This window comes from Ipomoea triloba, chromosome 6, assembly GCF_003576645.1.
Source record: "Ipomoea triloba cultivar NCNSP0323 chromosome 6, ASM357664v1".
In the NCBI taxonomy this organism is placed as follows: Eukaryota; Viridiplantae; Streptophyta; class Magnoliopsida; order Solanales; family Convolvulaceae; genus Ipomoea; species Ipomoea triloba.
In genome coordinates this window covers 20,702,772-20,723,091 of record NC_044921.1, presented here as the reverse complement: position 1 = coordinate 20,723,091, position 20,320 = coordinate 20,702,772, and the positions used below count along the sequence as shown (strand labels likewise).

General features: G+C 36.7%; 5 protein-coding genes across 5 annotated transcripts; 2 read left to right on the top strand and 3 right to left on the bottom strand.

Moving 5' to 3' along the window:
• Window positions 1-14: 14 nt before the first annotated feature.
• LOC116022067 (nodulation-signaling pathway 1 protein) lies at window positions 15-1,908 on the bottom strand. The gene has a single exon (XM_031262620.1). The coding sequence runs from the start codon at window positions 1,704-1,706 to the stop codon at window positions 120-122; it is 1,587 nt and encodes a 528-aa protein (XP_031118480.1). The 5' UTR covers window positions 1,707-1,908; the 3' UTR covers window positions 15-119.
• A 1,992-nt stretch (window positions 1,909-3,900) lies between these two features.
• On the top strand, window positions 3,901-6,099 carry LOC116023644. Its single transcript, XM_031264645.1, has 4 exons — window positions 3,901-4,572; window positions 4,707-4,884; window positions 5,125-5,400; window positions 5,483-6,099. Exons 1-4 carry the CDS (start codon window positions 3,901-3,903, stop codon window positions 6,097-6,099), a joined length of 1,743 nt encoding a protein of 580 aa, XP_031120505.1.
• A 2,147-nt stretch (window positions 6,100-8,246) lies between these two features.
• On the bottom strand, window positions 8,247-9,192 carry LOC116021907 (germin-like protein). The gene has a single exon (XM_031262431.1). The coding sequence runs from the start codon at window positions 9,113-9,115 to the stop codon at window positions 8,471-8,473; it is 645 nt and encodes a 214-aa protein (XP_031118291.1). The 5' UTR covers window positions 9,116-9,192; the 3' UTR covers window positions 8,247-8,470.
• A 1,348-nt stretch (window positions 9,193-10,540) lies between these two features.
• On the bottom strand, window positions 10,541-12,557 carry LOC116022834 (arp2/3 complex-activating protein rickA-like). Its single transcript, XM_031263718.1, has 3 exons — window positions 11,670-12,557; window positions 11,454-11,579; window positions 10,541-10,793 (listed from the first exon to the last, which is right to left on the bottom strand). Exons 1-2 carry the CDS (start codon window positions 12,123-12,125, stop codon window positions 11,556-11,558), a joined length of 480 nt encoding a protein of 159 aa, XP_031119578.1. The 5' UTR covers window positions 12,126-12,557; the 3' UTR covers window positions 10,541-10,793; window positions 11,454-11,555.
• A 2,853-nt stretch (window positions 12,558-15,410) lies between these two features.
• LOC116022076 (protein ELF4-LIKE 4) lies at window positions 15,411-16,849 on the top strand. The gene is made up of 2 exons (XM_031262630.1): window positions 15,411-15,688; window positions 16,266-16,849. Exon 2 carries the CDS (start codon window positions 16,314-16,316, stop codon window positions 16,656-16,658), a length of 345 nt encoding a protein of 114 aa, XP_031118490.1. The 5' UTR covers window positions 15,411-15,688; window positions 16,266-16,313; the 3' UTR covers window positions 16,659-16,849.
• Window positions 16,850-20,320: the final 3,471 nt, after the last annotated feature.

The window sequence follows — 20,320 nt, the reverse complement described above, 5'->3', positions numbered from 1 at the left end:
ATATCTTTCTTAGGTTTGATCTAAGGTTTTGTTTTTGGATTGAAAACTCATAGGCATAGGCAAGTATTTGTTAAAATGCAGATTGAGTACAATGAGAAATAGAAGTATAGAGCTACTACTCAATTAAAACCATGATTAGGATCCATCTTCCACAGTGAGGTAAAGGAAAGTGGTTGCCCTTTCCACCATAAATCCACGCACCCATCTTTCTCTTCCACTTTCATCTCCCAGTTGTTATCATATTTTCTCAGCAGCATCCGAGCTCCATCAATGGCGTCCTCTCCGAACTCCTCCCTCGCGAACCCAACACCTCTCATTCTCTCGCACCATTTCTCTTTTCTCTCGTTCATTTCTCCCGTATTTATCAACGCCTTTGCCGCTTCTCCTTCCATCATCCTCCTTTCCTCGTTCCACCGCCCCTTAAACGCCATGCTTGTCGACTCCAGAAACCTCCACAGGTACTCAACTTTCCGGGAGAATCCAGCGGCGAAGTCGCCGCAGTTGCTGCAACTGCACTCCGCATTGTTCTCGCTCAGAACAACTCTTTTCGGGGCCAGATTCCTTAGGGATTTCAAAAACTCCGTTCTCTCGTCCGGCGCGTGGTGGTTCAGATTGTGGAGTCTAAACTGCGCGCACACAATTAAAATCTCATCCTGGGAGGATTTGATGGATTGCGCGTGGGCGATCAGGTTCTGAAGCGGCAGATTGTCTAGGATATTGATCTGTAGATTGATGTTAATAGCCTTGGCAAACCCTAGAAGATTGGGGGAGAAATCGTAACCTGATGGAGGAATCAGAAATGGAGTGTTGAAGCTCGACTGCTGATTATCGACGGTGGGAGTCACGACCGTGAGACGAACCAGCGGCGGCGGCCCTCCCGGGCGGTGAGTCAGCTCTTCTAGAAGCGTCGGCCATTGGATCCCATGGGAAACTCCGATATCCAGGATGTGAAGACATCTAGGCCGATCCTGTTGCTCCGCCAGAGCCTGGAGGATCGACGAGTTCGCGAAGCTGTTCGGAATGCGAAACCACGGATTTATGTCGTTGAAAATCATCAACGACTCCCTGAAGAATTTTTTAGTGGTCGACGCAAAATTAGTCACTCCGGCGAACGAGGAACCGGAGCCGAGGTGGTGCGTCAGCGCTTGCAGGCCGTGGGCGGCCAACCGGTGGTTAGCGTCGCCGGTCAGGGAAGCCAGCTCACTCAGAACATACAACAGATGCTGAACCCGGTTCATATTCCCCGCCGTTATCGCGGCGGCGCAAGGGTTAAGCAATTGCTCAGCCCACCTCCCATCCTTGTTACAATTACTATTACTATTCCCTCCTCCCTTATTCCCCCCTTTCTTATTCCCACCTCCTTTCCTCACCGGAGCCGCCGCCTGCTCCACCTCCACCTCCGCCTCCCCCTCCTCACGACCTTTCCGCTTCCTATCCACCGGCGGCTGGGCCGCCGGATGATCCAACACAACAGGCGCCTCCACGGCGGTCGTGACGCTAGAGAAACTATTCAAAGAAGTAGAAACACCACCACCATTATCATCACTCTTGTGCAGAATCTCTAGACTTTGACCTTGATCCCCCCACCATGAATCCCCAAAGAAATGGTCATTGGAATCGTAAGGGCAATCAAGAAACGATGAATCGAACCATTCCAAGATTTGGTCTGTGAAAGGACGGGGCTCTGCTGGTTCATCAATGGTCATTGTAGGCCGGCCGGGAAAGGGATCGGAGAAGAGAATGGTGCAGTAGGTGCTTGCTTGATCATTGAAAGTGAGCAGGCCGGCCAGGTAATATTAATTGGTGTATGTGTGCTTAGGTGATTAAGTTGTAAAATAATCAAAATTTGGTCTTTTTCAGAAGAGACGTGGGAGGACATATTTTAATGCACCTATTTTGGAGGTTTTGATGTTTGTATTAAGATTAAAAAAACAAGATTAAGAATATCAAGAAATTAACGTTGTATATATGTGTATGTGTTGTTAAGTTGTCGATTCCCTCTTTTAACGGCAAATAACAACTTTTCTTAGCTTAGAATAATTAAGGTTTGGAATCTTAATTTGTATGTACTATATATGCATTGAAAGTATCTTATCAAGCCCTAAATGTCTGGCAAATTATACCATGGACTAGGTCTACCTTGCATTGTAAATTCTGATCTAAAAATAATTTAGATTCTGTATATGTAATTGACACATTCTGTATTTGCAGTTGACAATTTTTGCATTTGTAGTTATCATATTATGTGTCAGTAATCAAGTTAATTGTTTACATGTACATAAATTGTTAACTGTGGGTAGAAAATATGTTAACTGAAGGTGTAAAATTTTTGTATCAGGTTTCACAATGCAATATGAACTTGGTCCATGATATAACAATTGTAAATGTTTGCTGCCAAGTAAGGTTTACAAATTTATTTTGGATTGGTTAATTATTAGTTGAGGTATACTTCTAAAGTTTTAAACAAAAGTGTGGTATAACGTTAATTTATGAAAAGTAGTAAGTTATGGAGCGTTTGGTTCATGTTATATCACATAATATGACCTCTAGAATGCATGTTATGTCTTTATTTGGTTTAAAAGAATGTACGTAAGATTTATTTTAAGAAATGTAAGATTCTCAAATTTGATTTTTAGTTCATGGGAATTGGTCTAATCCAGCTCTATCATTCCATCATCCAATTTCTTAACTTATGTGAGACTCATTTGTGTGTGTGTGTGTATATATATATATATATTACTTAAAAATATTCATTGAACTAACAACCCCTTTAAGATTGTAAAATTTGTGAATTGTTTTAATGTTGCAAATTTTAACTTTAATAAAACTTATAAAAATGTGTCATATTAAAGAGTTCAATAAGAATTAAAAAGATTGGAGCGAATCCAGAATATTCTCGCAGAAAAACAGACACATATATATACAAAATTATTTGTACTTTCTCATGAATTAGCTAGGAAAATTGTTAACAATTTTGTTACCTGTAGATCAATTTTCAACTTCCTTAAACTCAAAATGAAAGGTTCTTCCTTATTCCTTTTCAAAATAAATTTCTGCATTATTATTATTATTATTATTATTATTATTATTATTATTATTTACTTTTCTTTTCCTACCCTAGGAGTTTAGAAAAAAAAATTAGATTATTTTTTCAGTAATTTTTAGAACTCACAATTAATATTATTTTAAAATATTTAGTTAAATAAGATAATAAAAACATTAACAAGTTAATTGTTTGGTAGTTACTTGGAAAACCCATTATCATGTTATTGAAATATGGCATTGACTACTAGGCAAGTATAATTAAAAATAAAATAAAATTATGTATTTACTACTATAACTATAACTTTTAGTGTAGTGATAAACGTTTATGTTGTGCAGCGTCGACTGACTTTTTCATGATTTTTTTTCTAAGAAGTTAAACTTCTTGTCTACGGAGTATATAATAAGTTGCATGATAAGTATCCCTCTTTTCAAATAAAAAAATCACTCCAATCATATTTTCCAATTATATAACTCACGGGTTGGGCCAAGTTAATATCGCATATTTGTTTGAAAATGAATTAAGTATATATGAGATTTATCCAACCATATAATCCAATATCATAATCCAATATCTCTCTAATTATTTAATGAACAATTAATTTTATTTTCAAATCGATTATTAAATTACTAAATTGCTAATCAATTTATTAGTAATTGATGAATATATAAAAATAAACATTATATTTTAATTTAATCATTCCAACTCATGAACCAATTCATGAATAATCAATACATGCATGTGTGACGATATTAATTTGGTTTACACAAAGTAATTTATTGAATAAAGACAAGAATGAAAGTGCATGTGTAGAGCAAAATATGTATTGAATAGTAAAGTTCAATACAAGTACGTGCATGGGGGAGATGTCAATCCTATACTCCTTACGAGAAAGCGAGATCTCAATTCTCTGGAATGGGGGGCGCCTACCAGCCTTTAAGCCGGGCCGTGGACTTCGTCAGGGAGACCCACTAGCACCGTATCTCTTCAACCTAGTGATGGAAAGACTAGCATATGAGATTCAAAGCAAGGTCAATGCAGGTCATTGGAAGCCAATTCGCATCTCTAGAGGTGGCATTGGTATCTCGCACCTTTTCTTCGCAGATGACCTGATGCTTTTTGGAGATGGGACTGAACGACAGGCCAATGTCATGATGTACTGCTTGAACAACTTTAGTAACTCTTCTGGTCTTAATATTAACCTCTCTAAATCTCTTATCTTCTGTTCACCTAACCTAAATGCAGGTACAAAAAGAAGTATTGCAGAGAGGATGAATATACCAATTTCTGACAACCTGGGGTCTTATCTTGGGATCCCAATGCTGCAAAAGCGGGTCTCTAAGCACACCTTCACAACAGTCCTTGACAAAATGAGAAGAAAACTAGCGACATGGAAAGCTAACTCTCTCAGTATGGCGGGAAGGAGGGTTTTAGGTTGGCCACAGTTCCAACATATACCATGCAGGCCATGGCTTTACCGGTTAATACCTGTAATGACATTGACAGAATTTGCAGGAACTTTCTGTGAGGTCAGGACGATAGTACACGGAAGATGCACTCGGTCAACTGGTCCGAAATCTGTGAACCTCGGAACATGGGAGGTTTAGGTCTCAGAAAAGCGAGAGATGCCAATCTAGCTTTCCTCACCAAACTTGCCTGGCAGGTCTTCTCGGACCAAAACAAGCTCTGGGTGAAAGTAATTCGAGATAAATACGTCAAAGATAAAGATTTCCTCCAGGTGCAAGCTATTAACACAAGCTCTTGGGGGTGGAGAAGTATTTTGAAGGGGAGGAATATTCTTGCAGAAGGGGTCCGATGGCGGTTAGGCAAAGGGGACTCTGGCATGATCGATGGACCGAGGGGGGTCCGCTCAAGGACATTGCCAACATCACCATTCCGCCGAATAGTAATAACTTCAAAGTCCAAGATTTGATCTCAAACAATCGAACCTGGAACTTCATGGCGCTAAATCATCCGAGCAATTCCAATTCCAGTTTCCGACGTGAGAGAAGACGCCATTAGTTGGCCACACTCCAACACAGGTATGGTTTCTGTTTCTTCTGCCTACTCTTTCATTGCAGGGTCTGAAGGTGAGCAAGAAGATCTCGACTGGGTTTGGCGAACCAATTGTACGGAAAAAATCAAAATTTTCCTTTGGAAAATCCTTAAAAATGGGCTGATGACGAATGTTGAACGGCAACGAAGAGGACTGTCAGCTACCGCAACCTGCCCGTGCTGTGGAGTGTATGACGAGACAATGGACCATCTCTTCCGGCAATGTGACGTAGCGGCGGAATGCTGGAGCTCAGCGACAGGGCAGAACGATGGCAACCCCCCTGGAACGCTGGATGAAGCAGGCCTGTTTCAATAACACAAGGACGCACAATGGAAGCAGTTGGAAAATCCTATTCCCGTATCTATTGTGGAATATTTGGCTAGCAAGAAACAATATCTCCTTTAATGGCACGTGGACTCCACCTTCAGAGATTTTACGGCGTGCAACAGAGGGCGCGAAAGAGGCAGAGAGACTCCTTAACCATAAGGGACCAGGGACGGCGAGGCAGCACTGGGTGGCTTGGTCACCTCCCCCACCCGGTGTCATCAAAATTAACACGGATGGTGCGAGCACGGGAGGCCTGATTAGAGATCATACAGGGCAGTGGATTGTGGGCTTCATCTCCAATGTTGGCGTAACGAATAGCTTCATTGCGGAGCTTTGGGGTTTCAGAGAAGGTCTCATGGTCGCAAAAGCACCAGGTTTTGATAAGATTAAGGCTGAAACCGATTCAGAGTCCTTAAAACAGGCTTTAGAATCACGGTCGGATTCTTCCCTCACAGCAAGCACGTTAATTGCCGATTGTTTGCATCTCATGGGTCACTTCACCTACATCGAGGTCACTCATGTCCTACGAGAAGACAATCAGTGTGCTGACTTCCTAGCAAACTTGGGTCAAGAGGCCTCCTGGGGCACTACTTTACTTGAAAACCCCCCGGACAGTGTAAGGGAGCTCCTGGTTCGTGACTCCCATAGTGTGGCGACTAGTAGAAGACGTTAAATCGGGGATCGTTAGATCTCCTTTCCTCACCAAAAAAAAAAAAAAAAGTACGTGCATGGATTGAGATGTTCATTCGTATATGCGAATAAGTGTTTATACAAGCCATTTAACGGGCACAAATGTCTTACACATGTGTCATTTGAGCAATTAGCCATTGAGTCTCCCACTAGATACAACGACCTTCATTATGTGCCTAAACTATCTCAAGCACTCTTAGCTAGCTCATTGTAGGCCATGCTAATATTCTAATTTATCCCATAAATATGAGAATAAACACAAATGTTAGTGTGATATATGAAAGATTTTGTATTTTTAAAATTTCAATTATTTAGCACTAAATAATGTAAACCCACCTAAATAAGTGATGTAAGAATATTCATAAAATACTTAAGAGTTTTAGGACAGTTGAGGCCAATTAATTAACATATATGCTCCGAATGGAGACGTGTGAAGTATAGTGAAAGACGGCAAATAAGACTGCATTATCGTACCATTATAAGCTTATAAAATGAAGGTTTTGGGTGTTGAGATTTGTTGTCCATTATGTCACTGCTTGGATGATGTTTTGTCATTTCCTATATAAAATAAAAACCCTAATTGACTTTGAAGGAATATTTTTTGATATTCTTAAATTTCTCAACTTTGCGAAACAATATCATGAGTCTCGCAAACTACTTCAAAGTCTATGAATTGAAGGAGATAAATCTCGAGTTGTCTAAATAATTTTAAATTTTTTCGTTATATGTACACTTATACATTTAAAAGGTGTTTATCACTGTGACTAGAAAAGGTCTTAATTGGTCTTTTTCTAGCACTGTTCTCATATCAATGGAATTATATAAGTTTATTGTGCCTTGGCATTGATGCAGACACAAGTTTTTATTGAGTTTTCTTTGTACCATATGATAGACCAAACTTTGGATTTCACTTCTTGTTCATATTCACTTGTTTGGATCTAATAATAATATTCTATTTTTTATTTTAACAAATCTAGTTTTTTATTTTTAAATCCGTTTAATATTTTAAAAAATCTCTAAAATGTAGAACTCTTGTGATGTTTTCAAATTTTACTTTCTAAAATTTTTCATTACCTTAAAAAAAAATTCATAGTTAATAAATGCAATCCGTTTGGAAACTCTAAAAATGACTTTTGGAAAGAAGTCATTTTCTTGATTTTCCCATGTTTGAGTATTCTTTGAAAATAAAATCAAGGGAAAAAAAAAAAAGAAGAATCAGATGGACAACATCTATCTTCTTAGTTTTTAGTTGTATGAATTTATCTAGATTTTTTATCTTCTTGTCTGTCTCTTCATTCTCTCTCCCTCTTTTACAAGTTAATTTTTGAATTATTACCGCCACCATCGCTGTGCCACACCATCACTACCACCAATACAACTACCACACCACTACACCACCACCATCTTAAAAATATTGCAAACTTAAAAGTTTATTTGTAATAATTATAATTTGACCTTTTTTTTAAAACTAAAATCTTCAACTATGGATGAGTCGTACGTAATGGACGGTTCAAATCTCACCTTTTACAGGAAAGTTGTTTTTCATTTGAAAGCACCTATATATATATAATTTATTTATATAGTTTGTTTGACAAGTCTTTTTTAACCCGTAACTATACTTCAAGAGTAATTATATTTATGTCATGTAAGACAAAGGTGACAAATCACTTTCATGAATTTTAAGAGTAATTACATGCATTATGAAGAATCCAACTGTAAAAGAAACTTACAAATCTCATCCATAACCCAAGTCTGATCTCATTGTTGTAGGACCATATTTGAAAAATTCTTCCAAGCATCTATTACTTAATTTATAATATTTGAATGGTAGAGAAGCAAGCTCCGTTTTCTTTGGATAATTATATTATATTGTTGGTAAATTAAAGCTAGTCAATTTATACTCCAAAAGATCACTATTCACTGATGTGGAGCTTGGACCTTAGCTATACTCTTTTCCATCAGAAACTAAATTAAATATATAATTAAAAAAAAATTATTACCAGGCATATGCCATTGCCATTGCCATGCATGCACAATAATACAGTTGGAATATCTTCAAAGTTTTTAAGAAAAAGTCTAAAGGTGGTTATTTTTGTCCGAGCAATCTATTCATAGTCTGCGAGTTTGATATGGAATTTTTAATTAATTGAATTCCACTCATCAGTAGAGCAAACAAAATGGAAATGCATGGAACATATATGGAAAACTACAAGAATAAGACCAGGCCAGAAACTCCATATTACACTGCATTATATTAATTCTTGACAGAAAATCAAAAGAAAATATAATAAAACCCATCAGAGAAAAACAAAGTAAATGGAGGATTGAATATAATGGAATGATGAGATGAGTGTCTAATTGGTGCCTCCAAGAACAGACTTAAGCTTTTTAATGGTAGCTGCGTCGAGGAAAGTGGTCCCGGCAATGGTCTCGGTGGCAAGATCATTAGCAAACAGCGCGAAATCAAGGATTTGCAGCCCCGGGTTAGCGCTGCCGAAGCTCGCAAACGCCAGGGCGGTGCTATTCCCGGCGTTCACCTGAAAATGCAGGAGCCCCTGAGGGAAAACCATCACGTCGCCGGGGTACAGCGTCTTCTCGTACACCTTGTTCCCGGAGGAAATGAAGGCGGCGAGGATTGTGCCCTCGATCACGTTCAAGATCTCGGAGGCGCCGGGGTGGGTGTGCATGGGGATGACTCCGCCGGGGGCCAAGTCGAGGCGCGCAATGGAGACTCCCAGCCCGTTCACGCCCGGGAACTGAGCCACGAACGCCGGCGTCACGGTGGCTTTGATGAGGTTGGTGGTGTTGCCGGATTTCGCCAGGCCGGAGTAGGCGAAGTCGGCGGCGGTGACTCGGGCCGGGTTCTTGCACCCGAAGCCCGACGGGGTGTCGCGGGCTCTAGGGCTGGCCACGCAGAAGTCATTCACTGCTGCGTTTGCAGTGAAAACCGGAAAGGCCAAGAGGAAGAGGAAGAAGAAAAAGATTCTCATCGTTTCCATTTTTTCTTTGGATAGATGATTGATGAGTGCTTATGATACTTATTAGGTAGCTTGAATATAATTGTGTGTGCATGGAAAATAATATAATGGTTGGTATATATAGTGGTGGAAAAGGTAGTGTAATAGCCACTTGAATGTGGAGAGGAATAGTAACCACAAATTGAATTGTATGATTTGCCCTATCATCAACAATATATGCCAATGTAACCATTCATCATTTCATTATACACAAACTAACACAGATAGACTTTTTGCACCCGTGACCAGATCCTAGCTGTGTTTTCTTCCTTCCTCACACTTTATCCCACAAATGTCCTACATTGCCCTAATCCATATTGGTTTTGTTAGAAGAAGTTTGATGCTAAGGATCAAGTTTAGTATCCTGCCCACCACCAAAGTGTATTTAAAACTTGACGTTAACTACTAAAAAATAAAAACAAATAAAATTAATCTTTCTTTCATTATTAGTTATAACTTTTAGCGTGACAATTGGTTCTGCCAGCCTGCAGCCTCTAGCCATGCCATATATCAGCGTGGACGCATCGTTTTCAGGTTTCGCCGTCCACCAACCCACACTCTCACTCTTGCACTTGATGTGGTCCAAAATCCAAATGCACATGGAAGGAGATTCGGGTGGAAGAGGAGAAAGGCCATAACAAGACAAGTTCGACAGCTACAAATGGTTCGCTACACAAATAATTAGCTGTCTTTGATTTAATGCATTGCAATGACTGGACTGTAGTAATGAATTTGTGGTGTAGGAGAATTGCCTTTTGGATGGGGCTTTTGTTCACACAATATTTTATTGCTTCATCTCTTATTTACAATATAACTCTCTTACATTTGTTCTTAATGCGGAAATTTCCAAGGTTTGGTTTATCGGTCAAGAAATTCCATCAACATCACAATGTGGATAACAGCTATTGCCCGTGTTGTTTACTTTAATCCCCCATTAAGTCAAGTCTCAAGACTGGAGAGAGTAAAAGAGGGTGTAGTCATTAACCGATGAACAAAAAAAAAAAAAAAAAAAACAGAATACGCTCTAACTTATACATTTCTTAGTTGAACTTATACATTTCTTAAATAAAGTAATCACAATTTTATGGGCATAAGTTACAAGAGAGTACATTTGATTTACGAGAAAGGCACAGGCACAGTCACAAATGGTGTGCTTTAGGACTCACCTTGTGATCCTAACCAACAAAAGACCAAAATAAATAAGCCTAAGTTACTCATAGTTAATTAGCTCAAACTAAGAATGCTAATAAACAACTCCATTGGAAAGTCAAATTGAAAATCTTATGGTTACCAAACCAAATGTCCAACTAACTCGGTTGGATTACGTCATGACATGAGATACCAATACTAACGGTTCTTGCACATCTCAAGTACCAGAAAAGACAATAGATCACTGCCTAAAAAATGTTACAAGGAAAGAAAATGATGACAGGCTGAAAACAGTAGAATGTATAATTGTTCATATCAGAAAGAAGGCTGGTAAATGTTTTCTAGTTGTATTATGCACATGTATATACAGAAATGGCGATTACAAGTCATGTCTCCAACCAACAAAATTGAACTCATTGCCTACCTAGACCCTATCTCTAAATGGAAAAAGGAAGTGTAACGCATTTTGGTCCTCCACATCAAATCCAAGCCAGTTCCTTAAGTTCACCACCTACAATACGAAAAACAATAACCATGAGCTTGCATGCCTAGAACATACTTAAAAATGATAGCAAGAAGCAATGGCAAGTAATTTAGATCCCTGCTAAAGTAACCATGCCCTAAGTGATAATTTATTATGAACATTACTTCTGAGAATTGTATGCCTCAGTTTCCATGATGGGACATTACAACTAAACCAGTGCGCATTCTCTCTAAAGTCTAAACAATGCAAGAAGATTAGTGCCGCAAGTAGACACTTTAAAAATGCATATTATCTCAAAATCCTCTTGCCGAGGAAGCATTGTTGAAATAACAAGTTCTTTAGACATCCAACTAGGAAACAACTTATTATGGAATATGCAGCAATCTAGTAAACAGTTAACTTGTACAACTCCATATATAGTTTTTCCTGCTTAAATCAATTGAAATTTTTTCACCAGCAATGATTTCTTTATGCCTTTTGGAACAGTAACCAGAAAATCTTGCATGGAAGACTCGGCAATAATCAATCTTTATCCTATGAACTTTCCAAATACGAGCAGCGCAAGGAAATAGTAACAGATAAATGAAACACGCACAGAGAATGGCATTCAATATCTAAATCATTCACAGCCATACATGCTAGATATATTAATATTCACAAGTACATGTAATGCCAGTGAAGAATTACCATTTAACAAATGAGACCCGGCACGGGGACAGCAGTACTCTGATCATTGCTTATGAATCCATTAATGTCCTGCTTGTTACCAAACAGTCAATCAATAGAGCTCTAGTCCAGTGTGACAAACTCTGTCTGCAAAAGGGAAATGATAGAAAGAATATGAACTATGAAGCAAAAGAATTTAAATAAAATATGAAGTGAGTGGGAAAAAAAAATGCTCACGTTTCCATTGGAGGATTTGGAGGATCCACACTCAGTCTTTAACAGCTGCCTTCTGTTTAGTACCAAGAATGCAATCACAACGACCTGCAAGAACACGGCAATGCCTGCAAAACTCAATCCAATTTTTTTCCCCAAATTGAGCTTCGTTTGTTTAGGCGGGGGATTTAACTTCCGATTGGATGACTGGTGGATTTGATCGTTGTTCTGCCGTCCAGACTCGTCCTCCGGGGCCATCTTAGGAGGAATCGGAGCGTATTTTCTCGGTGGAGGCGGCGGCGGCGGTCGCGGTCGCAGAGATTGGTCATGCGGAGGAGAAGGTGGTGGAGGAGGAGGAGGAGGCGGCGGAGGCGAAACGAACGGCGATTGCGGCGGGGGATTCACATCGTTCTGAGACTGCACGGCTATCGCAAAGAAACTCAACGTAAAGATAATTAAGGTCAACAATGGCGAAGCCATATAACGTCAACCTTCAAGCGAAATTAGGGCTGGGGTGGTACTCCCAATCCACCCCGCATCTGGGCCGGAATCCAATAAACATGCACCAACAAGCTAGCTAGGGTTTGAAAAATCGCCAAGGTTATCAAATCAAATCAAATCAAATCAGAGACTGTTCCTGATCTTGATTCTTGATCAAACAACCAAAATGATATGAACAAAAACCGCTAATCTCCTCCAGAAATGAATGTATTCAATGCAAGGTGAAGCACCCAAGAATCGAATCAAGGGCAATGCATCAATGCATCATCGCATTGAATTGATTCCTCGCGTGCGGATCTCCAAGGTGAGACTGAGTAAACGGGTCATTTTGGAATCCGAATGTATCATAAAATAAAAGTTTGAATCTTTTTACCCACTTCAGAAATGGCGTAGAGAAGATGGAGATTGAGAGAGTAACCAATAAATGTTGGTGACTTTATTATCTATTAAGAACATAATAATTTCTTAATCTCAACTTTACTTGGGAGATTGTGACAATTGCACCAATCACATTATATCTCTAGTCCGAGTAGATAGTGCCATTTATCTAAATTAATTTACTGATTAGTTAATAATTAGTCAATGTAACTAAGTTAAATGATAAATTATAATATTGTGCCCGATAAATGTTCATTTTTGATAGGTTGAAGGCAGTATTTGTAATAAACTGAATATTCACTATTTTTGGTTAGTAGGTTATAAATAAATTTAGGACAAATTGTCAAATTGGTTCCTAGGTCACCTGGATAGTATAATTGGGTCCCTAAGTGAAAAAAGTTTCATTCAAATCCCTAAATCGATAAAATTGTTCAATTAAGTCCAAATTGACTTATTTAGAAGTTTAAATTTATGCGGTGTTGACACATGTCCTTTTTATCTTATTTTTTAAACAATTGTTTTATTTATTAAAAGTTAAAAATATTATTTATATTAAAAAAAAAAACCACTGACTATCCACGCCGGTGGTTGTTTTTTTAATAAATAAAAAAAATTGTTTAAAAAGAAAATAAAAAAGGACACATGTCAACACCACATAAATTTAACTTGTTAAACAAGTCAATTTAAACTTAATTGAACAATTTTATCGATTTAGGAGGTTTGAATGAAGTTTGTTTTTACTTATATGACTCAATTACACTATCCAATTGACTTAGGAACATATTTAACACTTTTTTCATAAATTTATAATATATTAAAAATTGATATTTAGTATATTAAAAAATAAACAATTAAATTAATGGTCAACTTTACACCCCAATATAAAGATTCTTGTTAAATTAGTCTAGCTTATGTTTGACGTTTGTATATCCTTTTCTGTGTTGTAATTATGGGGCAATTCTCAATTACAAATAGTATGTGTTTGGGATATGGACATGGCTGCTGACATCATTGGGGTGAGCCTAATTTTATAGTCAAGACTAAAGAGTGTATTAATCAATCAGGAGGCTATTATAATTATATATTATTGGTCCAATTATTCAAGAGTCTCAACAAGATTAATTCAAGTAAATTTACTAGTATAAGATGTTAGATAAGAACTTACAATTCACTTAAGAAATTAAATATCTTAAATTTATTTGGAGTCCAAATTTATACAAAATGAATAAAGGCATCTCCAATGGTAACTTTCGTAATGTCAAATCAACACATAACTACCGAGCAAGCAAACCATTCAGGAGTATAAATTTTGAGGTGTAGGCACAGTTGCAAGGCTTAACAAGAGAGGAAAAAAAATGAGGATGTCTAAATAACGATGTGTTGGGGATGCTCTAAGACAAGAAAAATGAGAAATTTAAAGTTAGATTGACTCGATTTATTTCTTCATGTGTCTGAGGCGAGTTTATAAAGTTCATGATTTAATTCGAAGAAGACGGGAAACATGGATTATAATAATAGTTTATGAACAAGAGTTGAGTGCCATGTCTATCTTGAAAATGACCATTGAGAAATACATATACTTAAAACCCTATGCTAAGTATAAAAATGTTAAATTTTAAAATTGAATTAGAACGTTAGATTTTAGCTACACTCATTGTATGATACTCAATAGTGGACTACTAGACTTATAGTGTGTGTGTGTGGGGCGTATTAGTGGAGTGGATGGGATATAGTGGATTCTGAGAAGTCACATCTACATCCAATCCACTAGTGGCAGATTTTCATTAAATGGATCAACATCCTATCCACTTTAAGTGGATGCAGATGAGATGTGAGCGGATTTGACGAATTGGAATAGATTTGACCGGTCATTACACATCTCTACATGTAATGAACAATACAACAAAATAATAATTTGGAGAACATTTTTAGGTTATATTCGTATTATCTAACAAATGAGTATTTTCTCCTAATACTCCTAGATGTAAAACTCCACATATACAATTATGAGTTGAGGAGGATTGGGTTGGAGGAACAGGTGGATAAGTGATTGGCATGATTAGTGTAGTAGATGAATTAGTCAAAGATGGTTATATGTCTAAGCAATTACAAGATTACAATTAATTAAAGACTAGCCAAGGTTGTTGAACGTGGTCATGTTCAAATGAGCATTGGACCTTCTTCTTGAGCCAGCCTGGCCCTCCTATGCCAACCCTAGGGTGGTATCATTGGTCAAGAATTTGAATTTTTTTGGGCCTAAAATTATTTATCTAGATCCAATATTCTTTTCAAAAGTATAAACAATGAACACTTGAACTCCATATTAGCTTATAATGTTCTCTAATTAATTTCAAATTATTTGCATAGACTGATTTAATATGTTAACAATAATTATTTCTATAGATATCCAAATAACATTATTAGATAATTAAATATTAAAATTAACTTGCATAACACAATCTTATATCTATTTTATTACGTAAACTTTGAAAAAAATATTATAATAAGTATAATATTATATCCTCTAATTGATTTTAAATTAAACATATAAAATAATTTAATATTACCGTTCTAGCTTAATAAGTAATTTTATCAAATGTTTCTAATTCTAATCGAGCTAGCTTATTAGGGTTCCAAAAGGCCTAAATATGAAATTATTGCAGAATAAGGATAAGATGATGGATACATGTAACCTCTTTGTTAGTCGGTCAAGATACTAATATTTAAAGATGTGTTAGTGGAGATTTGAAAATGAGATTTTGTAAATAATGGTTGGACTTGTGTATATGAAGAGACAACGATTTTTCCAGATGTAGTTTATTAACGGCCATGATTGCTTACTTAGACTCTGACTGCTCTTTTATCTTTGATTTTCTTGTTACAATATGGAACCAATACACAAGTCACAAGGGAGAGAGAGAGAGAGAGAGAGAATCCCGCAGGTGAAGTAAACAAGGAGAGAGAAACTCCCCCACCCCACCCCCCTCTAGGGGACCCCAGATATCATCCCTCTCCGTGTGTCTGTACCCGTCTTCAAATCTCACAACATTCTTGTTCTCTCTCGCTCTCTGTTCATGATTTCTGGGTATCTGTTCAATCCCAGAGCCGAAACGAGGATATTTCCCACACTTTCTTGGAAAAGAATGTTCTTCCATATTTTCAAGGTAATTTAGAAAACCGAAATTTTGGGTTTATCTTATTATTTAATTCCTTTGATGGGTTTGCGATTGTATAGGGCTCTGCATATTCCAAGAAAATGCTTTTGAATGTTTGCCAGCCATGAATTTCCACCCAATTCAATTTTCTTCTCTGAGTTTCGGTTTAATTTATTTGGTCCTTGCAAATATATGACGTTGTTCATGGCTTGATTAGTCTTCTGTGCAATTTTCCTGTCCATACCCTCGAATTGATGGGGGTAATGGAAGCAAAGATTTGATTTTTACTGTATTTTTTTCATGGTGTTGCTATTATTTTTTTTTTTTTGCTTATTAATTGACAATGGAGAATAGATAAGAAAGAGAAAAAGGTTGTTCCTTTTTAGCCTTGAAGGCAGCTTTATGATGCCAAAGTTTAGAAAATTGGATGACTTTTTAAGTAGGGCATGTTAGTCCATGCTCAAATTCTTGAGTGATTCCTTATGCTTTTATGTTGCCTGTTTATATCTATCTATGGAATTCCAATAAATTTCAAGTTTTTTCATTCTGTGTGTTTCAACTGAGAAAAGTTATGCTGTATCTGCAGTGGTAGAATTTGGAGAGGTTCTGGTTGAATTGAATTGCAGCAATTGAAATGGAAGATGAAATATTTTCTGGCATTGCCAATGGGACTCAAATAGACTCCAAAGTTCTACAGACACTTCAGAAAAGTTTTAAACAAGTACAGAACTTATTGGACCAGAACAGGCTGTTGATCAATGAGATCAACCAAAACCAGGAGTCTAAGATCCCCGATAACTTAACCCGAAATGTGGGTCTAATTAGAGAGCTCAATAACAATGTTAGAAGGGTGGTTGATCTCTACGCTGATCTTTCTGATTCTTTGACCAAATCTAGGGAGGCTTCCTCTGAAGGAGAATCTGCTGCAACTGTGAAATCAGATGGAAGAGGTGGCCCGAAAAGAATAAGGTCAAGCTGATTGATTGATTGATCATACTGGTTTATGACGTCTTTCTTCTTGAAAACTAAAATCTTTGGCTCATATTGTTTCATGGGATGTTGTAGCTCATTTTTGGTGGATGTTCTAGACCTTGACTTTACTTGTAGCCATTTCTTTCTTAGAAAATAACAGTTCATATAATTGCTATCAATCCATTATAATTTTCTGTATCTGCTTGTGCTATTATGCGTATGTCTTTAACTATGCATTTTTTATACCTTTGCCAGATCTAAAAGTTCATCATCTTTATTTTTATTGGAGAATTTTGTGGACAGTGTATCATTATTGCTTAAATATTTTCTGAGTTTCTTTGCACAGTTACATAACATTAGAAGATAAAATCTGTCATGAAGCGAAGATTGATTTCCCTATGGAGTTAACTTTCCTTATGCTATGATCCCATCTTTTGGGTTAAGAATCGATTAAATCCACTGTGTCTTCATACTTTTTGTCTCACTTCATCCTTCTATCATGAATCTCTTCTATGCTTTTGATGGGGATTTTCAACGGCAAATACTTTATTCTTTCCCATGTTTGCTTAAAGTTATTCCTTGTAGTGTCTGCACCTTGATTGGCCTGGTGGGAATGCTTATTATGTACTCATTCTAACTCTCCTTTTTTGAACATCACCCCCTCGCTTTTTTTGGTTCTTTATCCCTTTAACTGCATTTCTGCAGATTTTCTGTGTTCTGCAGTTTATGGCCTTCTGAGAGAAGAAGATTATTTAGGCTTTCCCTAAGTTGTTTAGCTTTGGTGTTTTGGAGGTGGGGCCTGTTTGGACAGGAGTGATTGGGTCCATTAGATTAGAATTTGCATGGTGATGATTAAAGTGTGAACAATTGCTGTATCCAAACACCCAAGTAGTGTTTGTTTATTGGTGGTCCATTATGCATACAAAATCAATTAGTGATGACTTTGAGGAAAGAAAAACTAGCTGTGTAAGCTTGGGAGACAGAAAAATTAAACTACAAGAACAAAGGGCCCAGTGCTTTTTGGGGATAATTTTAAGTTGATTATGCTGTCATGGATTCTGGGATCTTTCTCACTTGTAATCTTGAAGCATAAATGGAACTACTTTTACTTTTTTCCCATATTCTTTCCTCTTTTCCTCACACTCTTCTTCTTTATTGTGTTGAGATAAAAAAAAAATTGGCAAATTGCCTTTTCTGCAAGAATGCTTCAAGGCTCTCCTGCTTTTTCTCTATTGCATATTGTGTTAAAAATTCAACCCAGTGATTAGTTTCTTGGAGTGGGTTACCTATTAGGATATTCGAGTGTGAGTGAAGCAGAGCTCTTAACTCTTCTTTAGATCAGTCAGCCAGTTGAGACGTGTCTGGGTATAATTGAGTGTGAGTGAAGCAGAGCTCTTAACTCTTCTTTAGATTAATCAGCCAGTTGAGACATATCTCGGGAGCGCAATGTTGACGTAATGGCTCCAAATGTCTCGGGATAATCGAGTGTGAGTGAAGCAGAGTTCTTAACTCTTCTTTGAATTACTCAATGAGTCAAGACTTATCTCAGGAGTGCAGTGTTGATATAATGGCTCCAAACAAGAAACAACTGTCTGCATACATGAAAAGTGTTGCTGATTTTGACATCCCAAGTAGGTGCCATCTTGCCCCCATTTTTAATGGTTTTTTGCTATCTTTAGGTTTTGTTTACTTTATATACTTTCACTTTTCCAGGCTGCAGTAGATCATTGATTGTAGGATGCTTCTTTGTGTTTTCTACTGAAATTCCTATAGTTCTTGATTATATCCGGTGCAGCAGTGTTTAATCTTGCTCTGTAAAATTTGTTGCTACTAGTGATTGCTTGAATCCCTGCCATAAATATAGAAAACATTGTTAATCCTATTGTTTAATGTAAAATTTATTGTTTTAGCTCTTGACTTTTAAGGTAAGTGTGGTTTCTTTTGCTAATTAACGTAGAGTTGTAATAGTATCTGTTAATTACTTAATTAGTTATAAAGATGGTTGATGGTTTTATTGGATCGGGTTCGCCATCTATCATAAATTGGGTATGGATGTTCATAATGGAGAGTGGAAAAATATTAATTGTATAATTCAGGACGCTAAACCTAGAAAAATATGTACAATGTCCAGGTTAACAACCAAATACTAAATAAGTAGTTGACTAGTAAAAATAGCATAGGCGTAAAAGATTGAACCCTGGTGCTTTACTCTTACTAGAAGTAAGCACCACAAGCTACTAGACGTCTGAACTATGAGTGTTATAGTGTTAGGACAAGGATGTCTAAAAAGGAGAGGTAGTGTGCCTATTTCTAGTGTCGAAGACCCTTCCATGGTTTGCTAAGTGTGTAAACCTAGTTTGCCCTCCATATCAGCCATCCACATGACCACATGTCCACCTCAAGTCTTCACGCACGTCACCAGCACCGCTATGCCTTCTTTCACCCCCATTGCCTTGGGCTGTCATGCCTCCATAACCCCTCAGTGCCTTGGCTCTTTATCGTGCATTACTTTGGGCCAACCTTCCTCTTTATTCAGTATTTTTCTGGTAGATCTTGTTAATTTTAACAGAAAAACTTACACGTGTTTTTTGTATGATTTGTAATCTAGGATAATTTAGTAACTCCATAATATCATAGGTTTTTCTTTTAAATATTAGCAATTCTAATTAATTCTCATATTATGAATACCCTCACAAATTTCAAGTCCAACATTTAATGGGAACTTATTGGGACTATTAAAAAAAAGTGGTAAGTTTGAATTTTTTTTTTTCAATTGTAAATTATGGTATTTATTCATAGTGCTTACATTTTAATCTTCAAAATTATAATTGGGCAAGAATCATTCACCGTGTACTTGATTGAGAAAAATGAGGAGTATAATGGTTGTCCCTGAATTAGGAGAGTATTGAACTAAAAATGGGATAGCTAAAATAACAATCTTTCTTTCGAGTTATAAGCAATAAATAAGAAAATTAGACTAATTGCCTTTATATATATATATATATATATATATATATATATATATATATATANCGGAGTAATAAGTAATAACAAATTAGAAATCAAACAAAATTGGGCCGTCGTCGTTTTGGGGCTGTAAATTTTGGACAGTGGGGGGCAGCTAGCCCCCACTGCTCACATGTTGCATCCGCCACTAAACACACACACACATAAATAAGTAAGTAAGTAAGTAAGTAAGTATATATATATATATATATATATATATATATATATATATATATATATATATATATATATATATATATATATATATATATATATATATATATATATAAAGGCAATTAGTCTAATTTTCTTATTTATTGCTTATAACTCGAATGAAAGATTGTTATTTTAGCTATCCCATTTTTAGTTCAATACTCTCCTAATTCACAGAGGGACAACCATTATACTCTTCATTTTCTCAATCAAGTACACGGTGAATGATTCTTGCTAAATTGTAATTTTGAAGATTAAAATGTAAGCACTATGAATAAATACCATAATTTACAATTGAAAAAAAAAATTCAAAATTACAACTTTTTTTTAATAGTCCCAATAAGTTCCTATTAAATGCTGGACTTGAAATTTGTGAGGGTATTCATAATATGAGAATTAATTAGAATTGCTAATATTTAAAAGAAATACCTATGATATTACGGAGTTACT